The 17,497-nt window shown below is 42.8% G+C and overlaps 4 protein-coding genes across 9 annotated transcripts in view; 3 read left to right on the top strand and 1 right to left on the bottom strand.

The window, feature by feature from the left end:
* The window catches only part of tex264b (testis expressed 264, ER-phagy receptor b), a 39,837-nt gene extending 35,668 nt beyond the window's left edge, over positions 1-4,169 (bottom strand). The window contains exon 1 of the mRNA XM_076037310.1: positions 3,659-4,169. Coding sequence (XP_075893425.1) covers positions 3,659-3,916 — 258 coding nt within the window. The 5' untranslated portion in view covers positions 3,917-4,169. The remainder of the gene's footprint in view (positions 1-3,658) is intronic.
* A 307-nt stretch (positions 4,170-4,476) lies between these two features.
* Positions 4,477-6,373, top strand: gpx1a (glutathione peroxidase 1a). Its single transcript, XM_076037311.1, has 2 exons — positions 4,477-4,810; positions 5,708-6,373. The coding sequence occupies exons 1-2, from the start codon at positions 4,586-4,588 to the stop codon at positions 6,056-6,058; spliced, it is 576 nt and encodes a 191-aa protein (XP_075893426.1). The 5' UTR covers positions 4,477-4,585; the 3' UTR covers positions 6,059-6,373.
* A 443-nt stretch (positions 6,374-6,816) lies between these two features.
* brk1 (BRICK1 subunit of SCAR/WAVE actin nucleating complex) lies at positions 6,817-8,121 on the top strand. The gene is made up of 3 exons (XM_076037312.1): positions 6,817-6,976; positions 7,462-7,544; positions 7,631-8,121. The coding sequence occupies exons 1-3, from the start codon at positions 6,859-6,861 to the stop codon at positions 7,655-7,657; spliced, it is 228 nt and encodes a 75-aa protein (XP_075893427.1). The 5' UTR covers positions 6,817-6,858; the 3' UTR covers positions 7,658-8,121.
* Positions 8,122-8,725: 604 nt separating this feature from the next.
* rbm5 (RNA binding motif protein 5) lies at positions 8,726-16,994 on the top strand. Of its 6 annotated transcripts, none has more exons than XM_076037307.1 (25): positions 8,726-8,884; positions 9,137-9,177; positions 9,456-9,621; positions 9,709-9,870; positions 9,970-10,039; positions 10,452-10,525; positions 11,221-11,304; positions 11,588-11,648; positions 12,005-12,073; positions 12,154-12,314; positions 12,569-12,666; positions 12,956-13,043; positions 13,150-13,218; positions 13,702-13,762; positions 13,971-14,071; positions 14,156-14,312; positions 14,408-14,496; positions 14,592-14,759; positions 14,856-14,996; positions 15,091-15,180; positions 15,687-15,869; positions 15,967-16,041; positions 16,138-16,238; positions 16,324-16,453; positions 16,553-16,994. In XM_076037307.1, the coding sequence occupies exons 2-25, from the start codon at positions 9,161-9,163 to the stop codon at positions 16,679-16,681; spliced, it is 2,544 nt and encodes an 847-aa protein (XP_075893422.1). In that variant the 5' UTR covers positions 8,726-8,884; positions 9,137-9,160; the 3' UTR covers positions 16,682-16,994. The 6 variants fall into 6 exon arrangements, with proteins under 6 accessions (XP_075893422.1, XP_075893421.1, XP_075893420.1 ...); XM_076037306.1 differs by having other exon boundaries at positions 9,450-9,621; positions 11,224-11,304; XM_076037305.1 differs by having other exon boundaries at positions 8,727-8,884; positions 9,450-9,621; positions 12,008-12,073.
* Positions 16,995-17,497: the final 503 nt, after the last annotated feature.

Raw genomic sequence — 17,497 nt, 5'->3', positions numbered from 1 at the left:
CACCGCTACCTTACTGCTAATCCCGAGCGTACACGTCTGCAGGAGAGCACGCCGCTCTCCTGAAAGGAGTTTGAAAGGAGCAGCTGGGCGACGAGCTGAGCCACCCCCCGACCCCCCGGGCTGCCGAGCGGAGGTGACGTGGGCACGGCGGGTCAGAAAGCATCACCGGCTCAGGCGAGGGGGGAGGTTGAGGTTGAGGGTGCCGGCGGAGGAGACGTGTTTAGTGGGCGGGGCCGGGCACATGTGCACCATTTCGAAGGAGCGGACGGAGCTGCGCCAGCCCCATATCCATGGCAACCGTCTCCGGACCAACTCAATTCCTCGCTGAGGCCTTTTTGTTTCTCGGGAGAAGGTGGATAAAGGAGGGGAAAGCAAAAGGAGCCGAGGACGGGCGATGAGAGCGGAGGTTGCTGACGCCCGTCCTGTGTCAGCTGCCCCTCGAACAAAAAAAAGTTTTGTTTTTTTTTTTTCCCTCACCGCAAATATCAATGGACATTTGTCCGACTGCTTAGACACCAAATAACAGTCCTGCCATGTGAGCGCGAGCTCTCCGGGACTCCTGATGCTGGGACTAAATGGCACCCTGAGGCTGGGATGCTAATGAGCTCAGACCATTACGCCAATTATTTTAACTTAGATCAGGACTTGGCTGCGACTGCGCAGGGGGAACGAGAACCCACCGCTAGCCTAATTGCCGGCTTGGGAAAAGGAGATGAGCACAACAAAGGGGTTTTGAGGCAGAGCTGGGAAGAGTCCGCGGCTGAACTCCGGTCACATTCCATCAGGTTGTTGAGCGCCGGGCCAAACTGTCACACACACAGGAAGTCAACACTGCGGCGGGGCTATTGTGGAAATGGCCATGTGTTAAGTCCTTGAAGGAAGACGTGGAATTATTGTAAATACCATCCCAAAAGTCACAGACACGTTGCCACTTTCATGTGTGTCATTTTCAAGCAAAGGTAAGAAATGAAGTACAGGCAATTAGCTACTTTAAATAACTACATCCATTCATTTTAATGACCGCTTTTAATCATTTCGTAATTCCAACTCCTGCCTTTTCATCGAGTCTGCATTGTTATCACAAGCTCATTAGTTCATTTCAACGCACACTGAGTGCATGCTCTTCCAACCCGGAGACGAACTGCAAATGGACTGAACAAAGCAAAAGCGGGGGGAAAAAAACACATCAAGGTGTGGATATAAAAATAAGTGAAAAGGTGCAGCAAAGACATCTTAAGGGAGTTTTTTTTACAACCCGGCCTGCTGATTGGAAGTGTGAGTCATACTTTGCTAACAACTAATCATTTTGGTGCGATTAGTTTTTATGGGTGATTTCTCAGGTCTTTGTTTAATTTACATAGCAAATTTCCTTTCAGATTTAATCATTTCATCTTAATATTGCTCATGGCATGTCATCCAAGTGGATGGGGGTCATGGCAGTCCAATTTGACTATGGCGCGTGAATGGCACCATTCCAAATTACATACTGTATCTATATTTATTAATATATAGATACATTCAGGTATATCTTGTAAGTAGTGTAAATTTGGATCTCACAAGACATAACAAGATAAAACAAAATGACAAACTAGTAAAGCTAGACTTTTCAGTTTTTTTGGACAAGAAAGAAAAGAAGCATGCAACGTGGTGACATGTTTGTTTGTTTTTAACTTGTGCTAATTTTTATGCTAGTGCTCTTTGTTTAGCCTGCCTTATGTGTGCTCTAGTATGCTTACATGGTTTAAAAAACATGGGCCTGTCAAAGTTAGGGTGATATTCCAGTTTTGAGCAAACTGCACCTTTAACTCTTGCACTAGTCAGGAGGGAGGAGAGAAAAACCTTTCCCTCCTTTTTCTAAAAAAACATTGCAGCATCCACGCTGCGGGAGCCATTTTTTTACAGTCCCGCCATGGGGTGGTTTCATGTGTCAAGTATCATCCCTCACATCAGTAGAAAGTACTGTGCTGTTACAAAATGGATCTGCTGCTGATAGCAAACATTTCTTAACAGCCTCTGTTGAACGTGACCGACAGAGGGCTCATCCTATCACGCAGCAATGTTATTTTCAATGAGTCTCTTTCATTCCAAAATGCTGCCTCTCCTTAATTTTATCATTTTAAATATTTATGACATCCTGATTTTATTCATCATAATTTACCAATAGTCTGTCAAGCTCACAGTCAACATGTGTTTGGTGTATGGTGTGACTCCAACTGACTGACTGACAACAAGCTTATACATCAGACGCACTTTTCCAACTGTCTACTCTAACCCACCGTGCTTCTTTTCACTGCTCCGGTCACTGCACCTTCCAGTTCCCTCTGCTGAAACAGCTTAATGATTTAATGGTGTCCATTATTAGTCCTTATTTCCGTTTTCCTTTTTTATGTTTGGCTCCATAAAAAAAAAAAAGCAGCTCATGCTGGACTCACAGATTTTTAGAAAGTCTGCAGTGTGAGCAGGATTAAGTATCAGCAAAACAAATCCTGCCGATATTATTTCCTGCTGCTTATAGACACAGAGATAAGTTCACACAGAGAACGCCTGAAAGTGTGGGAGAAAAACATCTCACAGCACGATCCAACTCGCTAATTGTGTTTTTTATCAGCAGCGCGGCAGTGCGCAGAAATCACAAGAGCAACAGCAACTTCAAAATTTAAGCTCCAAAATTTGGCACCTGATCTTTAGTGCATATTTTTGCATCTAATTATTAACAGAGAAAAAAACTTCAGGAGGACAATTTTGGAATAAATGCCCTGTTCAACGTATTGGAGACACAAAAGTGAAAAAGCAACACTGGTTTACGAACGATACTGCTTCCACTGAAGGTGAGAACCCAACGCTACAAAGGCAAGCAAGTTACCTGACTGCAGGAAAAACAACACAACCTGCAGTAAAAGCAGCTTGACTGAGTAATTAATGGAATGTGTTAATACAAAACAAACAGATCCTCTGAATAACAAATGTTACATGTGCAATTGTCACATTTTAAAAATTAAAATGGACTTAGGAAGGGGAAAAAAACCTACACAACAGCAAAAGGGCCAGCAGCAACATTATGACATAATATGGCGTGACACTTAGAAGTACATTCAATTGGAAAAAAAGTAATAATAATAATAACAATAATAATAATAATAATAATAATAATTACATATACATATATATATACATACATATATATATATATACATATATACATATAGACTTTTCCTATTTTTCTGATCATTTTGAAATACATTCTTGTAGTACATGTTTTGGTCTCCTAGGACTTGGCACTTACCTGTGTCTTTGAAGTGAGTTTTAATATTCTGACATCTGAACTGAACATAAATCACCTCACACTGACCTACTGCTGTAAAACATTACTTCCGGTAATATTGAAGAAGAAGAAAACACAATATTTAAACAAGCTGACAGAATGAGAAGTAAAGATGTCTTAGCGATTTGATTGTTGTGTCAGTAACTATTTTTGAAATTCAAAATCAAGCTGCAACAGGATGATGATTAGAATTCAGAGTCTAGAATTACCGGACAACGCGATCTTGGGCAACTAGTTTTAAAAGCATAACATCGCCATCTAGTGGGCGATCACGTTAACAGCCTTCCTAGAAAGAGAGTTGGCGTTGTAGTGAGGAAGCTTTGTGAAATGTTTTACCTCATTTGGGTCGTCATAAAATACACCGATGCATGGAAGCTTTGGTCCAATGTTGTGGGACTCTCTAAAAAGTTGGCCACAGTTTCTGTACAGTCCCTGTCTGAACTTGTAGGCGAAGGTGATCTTCTTTATTGGAGGAGAGCCGGTCAATACGTTGATGTGTGCTATCAGTCCCGAATATAGCATGTAGGCAGCTGTTGCTGTGACCAGGCTCAACAACAAGCTAATAGCTACACACACACTGAGCCACTCTGACATTTTTGGCCTATTGTGCGCATGTAGCGCAAACGAGCAACACTACCCTCTCTCTCGGAGCTGTTGGCAATCGTCATTCAAGTACATTAATGCCGTCAGACAGAACTGAAATTAGATGAGTGGAAACCATGTATTTGTCAGACCCGTTACACCAACGCGGGTACAGGACAAGGTTCACGCTGTGCGCTACTTCCTGGAACGTGCCATTGTCCTTTCAAACAGGGGTAGATTGCTTTCCGAGTTCTAAACCTTCCCGACGCCAAATTCTTTATATTTTGTTACTCTTGAACATAGTGTAGTGTAGTGTAGGTCGATATTGTTATTTTTAAGTATGTTACATATGGTACATTATCACGTTATGTTGGCGTTTGCTCATTGAACAATTTATTGTTAGTGACTTAAACAAAAAAAAAAAATGTGTTAAGTCGCATGTGACAGTCACGGTTACGTTGCATTATTTGGACTGCTTTCCCACTTCATATCGGCACTTCCTGAATTAAAAAAAAAAAAAAAAAATCACATCGGGGGAAAGTACCTAAGTTATATCTTAGACCCGCCCCATTGATGACGCAAGCTTGACTTATGTTTGACTTGTTGGCGACGTCGTTTAACCTAATCTAACATAAGGGGCTGTTTGTTTCCCTCAGGTTCAACATTCCGTCCGGCGAAGCAATGGCTGGGAGAGTGAAGAAGTTCTACGACCTGACGGCCAAGCTGTTGTCTGGAGAAACGTTCAGTTTCTCCGCGCTAAAAGGGAAAGTGGTGCTGATTGAAAATGTGGCGTCTCTCTGAGGAACAACAACCAGGGACTACACTCAGATGAACGAGCTCCACAGTCGCTACACAGACAAGGGGCTCGTTATCCTGGGTGTGCCCTGCAATCAGTTTGGACACCAGGTAAGCCATGTGGTAGGCCATTATACACACCCGTGTTTTTCACACGGGGGTGTTGTCTTCAGGGAGGTGAACTCTAGTTCTGAACGCATCCAAATGCGTTGTTTTTGTTTGTTTTTTTCTTGAATATTCCACTGTAAAAGCTATTACATTTGAAGCATATTGTGTGTGTGTTTTTTTTTTTCTAAGAAGTTATATTTCTTGTGCATCAAATGGCCAGTTCACTCAAAAGTAAATTTTAGCCAACTAAAGCGTAATTACTATCTTCTTGATGACAGAAGTATCTGTGTACTCCAACATAAGAAAACAACATAGATTTAAAAGATCTTAACAATCCTCCTTTCTGCCCTACACAGAAACTAACCAAACCAAACAGCCTGTTGGTTTTTGTTTTTTTTTAATTCAGCGCTGAGTGTGGCTAGTTTTAGTTGAATGCAAATAAACCTGAGTTTGGTAAACCAACTTCCTGTATTTGCATGATGCACATGAATGCAGCTCATAGCTATGAGGCCTCAATAGGCATCTTTTGGGTGGAAATGTTTTTCCCCAGCAAAACTGAACTTTTTATGTGGATTGGGGCTTCCATCTATCTCTAGGTATCTCTTTAAATTCCCTTCAGTACTTAACAATTGAAGTTGAGTTGTAGTAATAATGTTTTAGAGGTTCAAAAGAAACAAAAAGGGCTAATTTCAGTGAGGAATTCTGCTTCTGTGATTAACAGGAACTGTTGGGCTGGGGTTGGTGGAGTGAAATTAAACATTCCCACATCCCCTTGCCTAAAATCCGTTTCTCATTGTGCAAGCTATCAACTGAATCAAACACATTCTCATTAACTGGTGAACAATCACATTCCTGAGTCATTCGCCGCTAATGTTTAATATTTATATATCCTTATTATAGGAGAACTGCAAGAATGACGAAATCCTAACATCACTGAAATATGTCCGCCCAGGGAATGGCTTTGAACCAAAGTTTCATCTCCTCGAGAAAGTGGACGTGAATGGAAAAGATGCCCATCCTTTGTTCAAGTATCTGAAAGAAAAGCTCCCGTTCCCTTGTGATGACCCCATGGCCCTCATGTCAGATCCAAAATTTATTATTTGGAGTCCTTTGATGAGAAACGACGTGTCCTGGAACTTTGAGAAGTTCCTGGTCAGTCCTGAGGGTGAGCCCTACAAGCGCTATAGCAGAAGATTCCTTACCAGCGACATAGAGGCAGATATTAAAGAGCTTCTTAAAAATGTCAAGTAAACTGCTTAACAACATGCGCTCATTGGCTGTAAAAGTATCAGTTACGACCAGCTTTGTGTCAGATTTATCAGTCTCTTACAGTGGTATTATATCTGGTCAGAAACTTTTACAGTTCAGATACCGTCCCGCACTCTGTTTGGTATGTGTCCAACGCTCGGGCTCTACAGCCTTTTTACGGAATGAAGATACTCTTTGAAACCTTTCAGCGAGGGGAGTTTCTGATGAAATGTAAAAGACTGACGCTGCCCTTGCGTGTAACTCGTATCAGGTCTCGCTAATGTGGACATTATGAAATAAAAATTCAATGTCAAATAAGTGTTTATTTGTGTCCACGGTATTTGAAACACTTTCACATGAACCATTCCTACTTATTAGACGCATCGGCTAAATGTTGCAACCAAAAATGATTCAACTACGTTTTTTGTTTAACTAAACATTCCTTACAACTTAGCGTAACTTTACAAAATATGACTAAAATTATATGATTACAACTTCCTACGTATTGGTGAATACAAATTAAAATGTTTGATTTGATGAATGCATCAAATCGAGACAAGCAAGTTCATTTTTTGTCATAATTTTACAAAAGACAACTGAGGGATATGGATATATCACTAAAATCATTTATTACAGCTTCCTACATACTGGTAAATACAAATTAATGTTTGATTTGATAAATGCATCGAATCGAGACAAGTGAGTCCCTGTGTCGCTTAACATGACCCATAAAGGATGCAGCCTGTGACTGAATAGTCTCTTCCTGGTTACATTGAATTCGACGCTCGCCTGCCATTTCCAACATGGCTGGTCAGGAAGATCCAGTGCAAAGGGAGATTCACCAAGACTGGGCGAATCGGGAGTACATTGAAGTGATTACGAGCAGTATCAAAAAAATTGCCGACTTCCTCAACTCATTCGGTAAGCATTTAAGATAGAATTTAACCAAGAAGACATTAATCTCCCGTAGAGCCCCCTTGTATCAGCTCATGCTAGCTAGCTCCGCTAGCTCTCTGGCTTGATGTTGATGCTTTATATTGCCACTCCCAGTTAGCTGTTAGCTTTGTTTTTACTTGGTGAGCACAAGTGCCGGGAATAACTGTTTTGTTTGTCATCTTAGTTTATTAGTCGAAACAGTGCAAAATATAGAACGAAATATCTTTGCAGTTGTTTATGTGGTGGCTAACGGCTATTTCAAATGCTACCCTGTCAGCTGCCATTTAACTCCGTGTTATGCTAGCATGAGCAGCAAAATCGACTCAACCCACATACGGCCACCTGTGACAGTAAATGTGTTCGTCGTGTATTAATTTCAGAGGCTATAGTTGATTACACTGATGAAAGTGATCGTGATGAAACTGTGGACGGTCATGGTATCTGTGTTAAAACATTTGTGTCATCCACAGACATGTCTTGTCGATCCCGCTTGGCCACTCTCAATGAGAAGCTGACGGCATTGGAGAGGCGAATTGAATACATAGAGGCCAGAGTAAGTATACTGATGTTTAATTAATTCATATAATTGATTTGGGGATTTGCAAATGTAGATCTGATTTTTAAATGCTCTCTTCGCAGGTGACAAAAGGAGAGACCTTAACCTAGACCTAATGATGAAGATTGAAAACATCCCACAGCTACCAGCCCACCCTCCCATCCTGACTTGTTGGACCAGTGTTATGGATTCCACCTTCCTGTTTGGGACCATGTGGACCATTTTTATATTCTATGTCTTGATTTTGTGTTTTATGCCATGACACCTTTGTATAGATATTGTTTGGCGGCCTTGATGGCAGAGACATGATCTTTTACAAAACCCAAACAACCCCCTTAATTTTAGTTTAACATTGGTGAATCTCAAATATAATTCTGTGCCTGCTCAGCCCTGCCGGCTGTCAGTGCTTTATGCAGTGTCATTACCACATTATAGACATAAAAGGGGGACATTGTGATGTGCCAAGTTTCAAAATTAATTGTATACGTCATCTCGACTAAGGCCTGCTTGTACAGTGAAATGTTTGGTGATGTTCCCTGATTTAAATAATGTAATAAAAGAATAACACCAAAAAGTGGGTTTTATTTATTTTTTTCTTAATTTTTCAGATCCAAAAATAGTTTATATCATCACACTTCTGTTGATGCAATAGGGATAGCCTTTAGACTGCATGATTTTAGAGATTAAAGTCAAGAACTAATATTACCTTTAGTTCTTTAAAATAAAAGGCGGTGTCTGTCTGTGGTCTATCTTCTGGGTCGGTTCGAAATGAAGTATAACTGGAAGACGCAGGAATGCAACACTTCGAAAGCCCGCTGCACTTGAATTTCCAGAGAGACGATGGTTTTGAAAACCGCAGCTCTGTATGTTATAGATGTGTCATAAATTACAGGCTGAGCCGAATTCTAACTTCGCTGAAGGGTGGTAAAACGACGTACAAACAAAACTCAGTAGTTTCGTTTCCTCTGTCCTGACGATGCGTTCAACTTGCAGACAGCTCCGACAAACTGCAATCTCAGTTAACAACAACTACGCACCAAAATCAGTCTTGTGTCGTAACAACCGGATATGTAAGCTTAAGAGTCTCCTATGAAGTTCGAGTCAATATTTCAATTTTTATTATTTTTTTAATTCGCCTGCGCGACAAAGTGGGTGTAAAAATTACATCTCCCACAATGCACCGCTCCTCACCGCAAAGCATTTTGGGACAGAGACGACGTCGTCGTTTTCACCGAAAAGCTATCTGGCTGTGTAATGAAATTTGCTTGCCGACGCTTACCAAATTTGACATTGAAAACGTATCTGTGGAACGTTTCGTTGCAAAGTTAACAATCCTGGTAAGTTTTTTTTTTTTTTTTTTATGTTTTCGGCTTCAAACAGAAACGATTTGGCATCGTCGACTTCGCGTAGTCGTTTTCAACGTTATGGCCGCCGCAAAAAAAAAAGAAAAAGCCTGACTCCATGTCGTGAGCTCCCTGGTCACTTTGTTGCAATTGGTTGTGTGACTCCTTACTCCAGAATATGCAGTTATATGTGGCGAAAGCGCACTATTGATATGCAAGTTAAAAAGCAGTTGTCTTTATTTGCAGGCCTCGCGCGGGCAGTTGGCAGAAATGGGTGCCGATAAAAGGTGGGTAACGTTTCACGACGGCGCGAAATTTAGTATAAAAATGCGTCAGTAGTGGGGTTTGTCAGCGCAGTCACTTATTTGTAGGCTGTTTGCATATGTACGCGAGTATCAAAAGTATATCTCTTCGTTTTGCTCATATCGCCATATGTTACCAATCACGCCCGCCCCACTCCGCCCCACTCAGAAAATGCAGACAAGCGACCGAATAGTGCACAAGCCGCGGCGCTCACGAAAACTAGTTGACGAAAATGTGTTTTCTGCCCGTTGGGCAGGATCAGCCGCACGGAACGAAGCGGGAGGTACGGGTCCGACCAATCCCGTGACGATTCCGACTGGCGTGACAGACGAGAGAGAGACCAAGAGCGAGATAACATGCGCCGCTGGGGCGACGAGCGACGAAATGATCGATTTGACGATCGTAGAGGATCCAGAGACAGCCCAGAGGTAGGTTCCCCCACCCCTGCACGACACCGGATAGAGTGAAAATGAAATACAGAAGTAAATAATGTGCTGAATGTTTCCATTAACTAGCAACAAAGGGAGAGGAAGCGACGAAACAGTGACCGGTCAGAAGATGGGTACCACTCCGATGGCGACTACCCAGACCAGGACTACAGAAGGGAAGCTGGGGAGGACAAGAAGAGTAAGACCATCATGCTCTGGGGTCTGTCTCCTCACATCACAGAGGAAGATGTAAGTCTCTCGCATTTCTTTCACTTTTCCACACGCTTCACCTTAAAGAAAAACTCTTAACACGTAAATGTGCGTTTTTATTTGATTATTTTTTTCCAGATCCGTTTTGCCATCGACCACCTGGAGGGGCCACAGCCCATTGATGTCAGGCTGATGAAAAAGAAAACAGGTGAGAGCCTGGCGTAAGAAAGACCCTGTCCTCCCTCCAGTCTTTGACCATAGGGCAAACCTGCTTCCATTCAGACCCATATTTCCATAGCAACTAAGCTATTTTCTAAAAAAATGTACACGTCTATTTAAGAATTTTCATTCCAGTCAACTGTGGATTTTCTCTGAGGTAAGTAAGAGCTGAAAAAAAAAAATGATTAGCAGACAATCCTGTTTTGTTTTTTTTTCTCCCTTTTTTTTCAAATTAGTCTGACTTGCAGCTGGATTTCTTGCTATGGTAAAACTCTTTAAGGAGTGGCCTAGTGTACCAAACAGGCCCTGGGTCGTGAAGCAGTTTGTGGAAGACTTTGAATATTATGCCCATGGACGCTTAACTAACACGCCTCCCGTCTATATTTGAATGCTGTCTCTAGGTATAAGCCGTGGTTTCGCCTTCGTGGACTTTTATCACTTGCAAGATGCTACCCGATGGATGGAGACCAATCAGGTTGCTTCACAATCGCCAAGTCTAGTTTTAATCTTGGGGATCTGAAAGAAGGAAAGAAAAAGAAAAAAAAATCCCAAATGGCAACCAAAGTTTTGTGGAGACTGTTGGAAAAAAAAAAAGGAAAAACCTATGGAGTTTATGAACTGACACAAAAGCAATGAGTTCTCTGTCAATAGTGATTGCTGTCCTCTGAGAGCGATTGCTATAATGTGGAGGATATCTTATTGTTTATGTCATTGAAATTCAAACAGTCGCACCATCTCCCCAAGAAATTAGCTTGAAGGGTAATGAAATTCTCTTTACCTTGATGATACAGGAACTGATAGGGTTATGTTAGGGTTGAAAGCTCAGACTTTATTTTAAGCCTATGCCTCAGAGTGTGGGAATTACATAATCCTCCCCTGCCTCCCTTGCCTCTTTTTTTTCTTTTCTTTTTTTTTTTTGGTTTTAAGCAGTCAGGAATCTCTTTAGGGCACATTTATACACTCTGCTCCAGCTCAGCCTGGACGCTCGGGTCCCAAACACATAAAGAACCTTCCATACATCATGCTCACATATGTGCCTGTCCTGTCTGTAACACAAAGGCTATCTGTTGGGGGTCCCATTCCCCATCTCTCCCTTCCAACACTGCTTGCTCTGATTATGAGTGAACGACCACCAGGGGCACTTGTCTGATTTGTCCCGTCTTCTTTCAGAAGCGCCTGACCATCCAAGGCAAAAGCGTGGACATGCACTACAGCAACTCCAGGAACAAGTATGAAGACTGGCTGTGCAACACTGTAAGTGATTTCTCATTCTCGCGTCCATGACCCCCAAATTGAAACAGTGCCACCTCGCGCAACACCTCACACACTTCCAAGTGCATTGGCATATGACATGCAACTATCGCAGTCCTCTTTCCTAGTTTTTTTTGGCAACACTTATATTTGTAGTGGTAACGGTTAAGTTGTGTCTCAGGTAAGTATGGTTTGCCTCAGCACTGTCTATAGCGTTTTCTGAGGCAACACTTGTGCAGGCCTTTAGCAGGTATGCTTTAAAAACAATTTGAACGGTTACTTTCAGTGTGGCCTGTACAATTTCCGGAGGAGGCTGAAGTGCTTCAGGTGTGGGGCAGCCAAAGCTGGTAAGTAGTTAAATCAACCAAAGGCCACTGACTGCTGACATCCAGGCGGTGTGGGCCCCACAATGCTGGGATGCAACACAAACTTGTGTTGTAGTCATTCCGTCAAATGTGAACCAAGTGCATGGATAGAAGAATAAGAAGGGGGGAAAAGCATCTTTTGATCCTGACGTCACGTGAAGTCAGTGACAGAGGCCGTATGGAAATTATTAAAATAAAACTTTTAAAAAAAAAAATTCCATCACTTGTCACATGTGTAGCATTTGCCTTTCATTAGCACACCCTTTCTTTGACCGAAAGAACATTTCTTAAAGTGGAACTCGATCTACCTTCTTTTCACCCGGCTTCTCTTGTGCCAGCAGAGGGCGAGTCGAGCAGCAACCCCGGATTGTCTGACACCCAGGCCGGCGGAGAGTTCTGTGGCGACAGTAAGGACTCCTCTCCCGTCGATGCAAATCCTCACATGCCAGCACTGCCCTCTGACACGTCCTCTCTCCTCCCCCCACAGCAATCATTCTGAGAAATATTGCTCCGCTGACCACCATTGAAGCCATAATGACGGCCCTGGCGCCATACGCTAACCTTTCAGCGAGCAACATCCGCCTTATTAAGGACAAGCAGACGGGCCAGAACAGAGGCTTTGCCTTTGTGCAGCTCTCCTCGCCTCTGGTAATGCATTATGGAACATACAGCATGTTGATACTGATGTCAGATTGCACCCCAACTTTTTTTTTTTTTTTTCATTGACTTTTTAAAAAATATATTTATTTATGTATTTATTTATCTAAAGTTAAATGTTTTTATGTTATGTTTTTATTTAAATTTAAATGTATTTTCTTTTAATCTGTTTGGGTTTTTCTTCGTGACCCCTCCCCCATCCTGGCTGCATAGCACTTAAAGTTAAAATGGATTTCCTTTCACAGGAGGCTTCCCAGCTGCTCACCATCTTACAGGGACTGCAGCCTCCTCTCAAACTAGATGGAAAAACAATTGGAGTGGATTACGCCAAGAGTGCCAGGAAGTAAGTACGCCGTTGACTGTGTGCTGAGCTCCAGAGTGTGCTGGGTCAACACAATCTGTCTCGTGTGTTGCACAGGCCTTGTTCAAAATATTTTAATAATGCCAGTGTAGTGCAATGTGCTAATAAAAGGCGGCATTGTATTTGTTGAAATGCCCCATTCAGTGGTGCAAAAACAGATGAAATCTGTTGCAGAATCATTCAAGCGACTGCTAGACTTGGCCTGGTGTGCAAGGCTTCCAGACAGTATAGGAAAGCATAATTCACTTGTATTTGTTTTGTTTGACCCAAGGGACCATTTACTCGCCGATGGGAATCGTGTCAGTGCCTTCTCCGTGGCCAGCACAGCCATTGCTGCAGCTCAGTGGTCCTCTACTCAGGTGGGAGCATTTCTCTGTCGATGCAATGTTACTTAGGCTGTTTTTTTTCCCCTCCATATTTCCAGTGCTGCAAGCTCACTACTCATCTTTGGTTTCACCTTTGTAGCCTCAACAAAGCTCAGATGGAATGCCGGACTTTAACTACACACAAGAGGGCTTTCTCCCAATGTCACAGGTTGGTAGAATGAGTGAAGCATAAGTTTCTCAATTGTAATGCAAAACAGACGGAGGCCTTCAGACTGAATCTGTCATAAAGCAGAAATTAACCAACTTGTTCGATTTCAATGTTAAAACTAATGTAATAGCACCTCTGGTTTTGTAATGGAGCACTGCACCTTAGATTTAAAAATGTTACATTTGGGTTTTAATTAGTACAAGGGTTCAAGGTTCAAGGAGTCTCAAAGGGCAAATTGTTTTACAGCCAGCAGTAACATAAAACAATCAACCACAATCACAAAGTAACAACAACATGCAGCACAAAAGCCAACAATAAACAGACAAATCAATCAATCAATCACTTGTTTAAAAGACATGTGGCAGTAATAGGAGGTGCAGATGTTTGCATAAAGTAAGATTAACTATTTGTGGATTGAAAATGTTGACATTGTGGATGCCAGATGTAAAATGTTCTTTTCTCTTTTTTTCCTCTGCCCAAAAGGACTACCAAACATTCTTCCAGCCAGGGCCCAGCACGTCCCAGGGAAATGGCATTCTGGGAGGTACGACTTGAGCTTTCCCAATGTCTCAGCACAGAAGTCTGACCGTTTATTTCAGTAGGCTGTGAAATGAAGCCGATTTGTCCCTAGTACATTTCTAAAGTGCAGTTCTGGCGTAGTTTAAACTGAGATTCTCCAGTGGGGAACAAAGAGCTGTGTGGTGGTGAGCCCTTATACAGCCTTTAATCCACAACATGTCTTATACTTCCAGCCGCCCCGGGGATGAAGATCTTGCCGACTGCAGGTGGAGTCGTCATCTCACAGACTGCACAAGTCTACCAGCCACACATAATTGTGCAGCCGGCTGTCCAGGTGAATTATCTCTGTCATTTCCAACATTTTTCATTTCCCACCTTTGTCATGTCACAAACTGAAGTGACGCTGGGTCTATTTCAGGCCTTGCCGCTTGCCCAGCAGTTGGAGGCGAAGCCCCAGACGGGACCTCTCGCAGGGATAGAAACCGTGTCTGTGCCTGTCGCACCCGTAGCTACAGCCAGCGTCCCTGCAGCCAGCACGGCAGCAACCTCTGGACAGGCTCCTCCCACCACCTCAGGTACGATTGCATAGGATTCCCACGACGTCATTGATAACATTAATGCGCCTACAGTCATTAGTGATGAGTGAGTTTTATTCCTGTTCTGTATGCAGCTCCCGACACATCCACCTATCAGTTTGATGAGTCCTCTGGCTATTATTATGACCCTCAAACTGGCCTTTACTACGACCCCAACAGTCATGTAAGTGCTCAAGTCTGGATGTAAATCTTTTGTTTCTCCGTTTTCCTTCGATTTGCAGAAGTCTTTAAATCTCTTTTTTTCAACCACTGTCGCAGTATTACTACAACTCTCAGACCCAGCAGTACCTGTACTGGGACAGTGAGAAAGAGACTTACGTGCCCGCCCCCTCGGAGAACACACCTGCCGAGAAAACCGATGCAAGCAAAGATCCCAAAGAGCCAAAGGAGAAAAAGGAAAAGCCCAAGAGTAAAACTGCTCAACAGGTGCGGATTCAAAACCCTCAGCAGTCTTTTTTTTTTTTCCACCCCGTTTGTAGATCTTGTCGAGTTCGCCCTCATCCAATGTTTTTCTTTTTTCAGATCGCTAAAGACATGGAGCGCTGGGCTAAAACCCTCAACAAGCAGAAGGAAAACTTCAAGGGCAGCTTTCAGCCTGTAAGCCAGGAGGAGCGGAAGGAGGCGGCGGCGGCTGATGCCGGTTTCACGCTGTTCGAAAAGAAGGTAGACGAAGCCCGACTGCTCTTCCGACTGACGTTGATCCCGCGGGCTCGTTGCGTTATCGCCGGCTAACGCTTTGATCGCTCTGCCTGTTTAGCAATCGGGGGCTCTGGAAAGACTGATGCCAGAGATGATAAGGTGCCAGGAGGAGGAGCCACAGACCAGCAGCTCAGCCAACACTTCAAAGGTGAGTGCCCGAGTGTCCACGGTAGTGGAAATGTTGGTCTGGCAGAACCCGGCGTGATTGTGCATACAAGGAATAAGAAAGTGGAAAAATAGACTCTTAAAAGTGGGAAGTTGAAGATAAGTTTTACAAAATACAGAGTTAAAAAGATTTAAAGTACAAGTTGCAAGTACATACAAGGGTGTTTGAAGTGTTATTTAATGCTATGCAATATAATATAATTAGTTGCAACCAATGGAATGCAAAGTATGACATACCATATATTAAATAATTATACTATCAACAGTGATAGTATTAGTAATATCACTAAAATAGTAGTAGTAGTGTGATAGTGCAGTATAATATAATAAACAATGTAATATAATCAGTTACTTGATTTTAAAAATGTAATAAATGATATGGAATATAGTATATAATGTAAATATACAATATATTTCTATATGCATGCAGTGTTTCTCTTCGCTTTTGCAATATTGACCCCTGGCTGTGTTCATCGCTGTGTTGATTAGTGTGGCCTGGTGGCCGCCTACAGCGGAGACAGTGACCCCGAGGAGGCCGCCGGGGATTCTGACGCCAGCGACATCCAGCAGAAGTTGACCGACTGGACAAAGCTGGCCTGCCTGCTCTGCAGGAGGCAGTTCCCCAACAAAGAGTCTCTGGTCAGGCACCAGCAACTCTCAGACCTCCACAAGGTAGGAGACCACGTCGCCGTCAGACGAGACCAGCCATTGGTTGAAAATAAAGAGGAGACTGTGTGTTTACTTGAATCTGGTCTGCACTGCTCAATAGAAAAACCTGGAGATTCATCGCAGATCCAAGATGAGCGAAGCAGAGCTGGAAGAGTTGGAAAGAAAGGAAACTGAGGTGTGGCCTCTGGCAATATTCACAGCAGCAAAAAAAAAATCAACATTGGCAATTTGTTGATTTTTTTTTTCTTTCCCCTTTCTGTCTGGTGACCAGATGAAATACAGAGACAGGGCAGCTGAGAGGAGAGAAAAATACGGCATTCCAGAACCGCCAGCGCCCAAGAAGAAGAAATTTACCCAACCGACACCTGCAGTGTAAGCCAACATCCTACGGGACATGTTTGTGTAAAGTGCTTTACAAAAGCTTAATATATTTGTATTTTTTTCCCCCCTTGTGTAGTAATTACGAGCAGCCCACAAAGGACGGCCTCAACAGTGACAACATTGGGAACAAGATGCTGCAGGCCATGGGCTGGAAAGAGGGAAAAGGTCTTGGACGCAACCAGCAGGGCATCACGACTCCCATTGCGGTACGAAACCCCCCTCTGTGATTTTTAGCACGTCTTTGGCTTCTTCCAACTGCATGAGTACCTTCTAAGAGGACTGACGTGCGCTGTTATCCTTTGCAGGCACAGCTGAGAACAAAGGGAGCTGGACTCGGCACCAAAGGCACCAACTACAACCTATCCGCTTCAGACACGTACAAAGACGCAGTCCGCAAGGCGATGTTTGCTCGCTTCACGGAGCTGGAAGACTGAGCCGAGTGCGTCATGCTCGACCGCTATGGCTGATGATCGGTCATTGACTGCAAAATAATGATGCCGTTGTAATGGGATTAAGTGAACCGGTGTTGAAGTTTAAAGGTTTCCATGATTTTTACACCTTCATTAATATCGTGGTTGTGCCGATGTGTCCCCAGACATGAGAATTTATTTATAAAATGTACATAGCCTCAGTTGATTGATCTGATTGTTTCCTTCATGTTGGGTCAATTCTTATGGCATCTTGTTGGGATTGTACAGTTTCTACAAAGTTCCTTTGTTTGTACAGAAATAAATACATTTGGAATTATTTGTGGTCTTATGTGCTCCCTAAGTTTTCATGTCTTCAGCAAATACTCACCAAATGATTCTAGTTTCATACACATGCCAATTTCAAAATGTTTATTTTTTTATTCTGTTGCTGACAGTGAGTTTGCAGCACAGCCTAAAATTAAAACTCACTTCAGAATCTGTACCCGATACTCTGGTGGAACAGGTGTGGATCTGCAGACAAGAAAAACTGCATGTTTAGCCCTTGGAGAATTTATGCAGGAGGCTACAAACAATTCTGTTTGGTTCCAAAAGTTTTGTTTTACCTGGTACGTGCATAGTGGGGGAAAGGGAAAGAGTGTCTTATTACACCGTTTCTGCAGCAGAGCATGAGCATGTTTATAAGCCAGTGGAATGTTTGTGACATCACAAAGTGTTTTAGTGGTGACTTTCTAAAAGTAGAGCCAGTACAGAAATCAAAGAAGGGCCTTAATTTCTGATGTGTTCTTGAACGGGCCGGAGATAAAATGCTGTTGAGCTAGA

This window comes from Nelusetta ayraudi, unplaced genomic scaffold (assembly GCF_046127955.1).
Source record: "Nelusetta ayraudi isolate G7.1 ecotype Tasmania unplaced genomic scaffold, CSIRO-AGI_Nayr_v1 ptg000050l, whole genome shotgun sequence".
Lineage (NCBI taxonomy): Eukaryota > Metazoa > Chordata > Actinopteri > Tetraodontiformes > Monacanthidae > Nelusetta > Nelusetta ayraudi.
The sequence above is the reverse complement of the archived record's forward strand: the minus strand, read 5'-3'. Positions and strand labels throughout refer to the sequence as shown.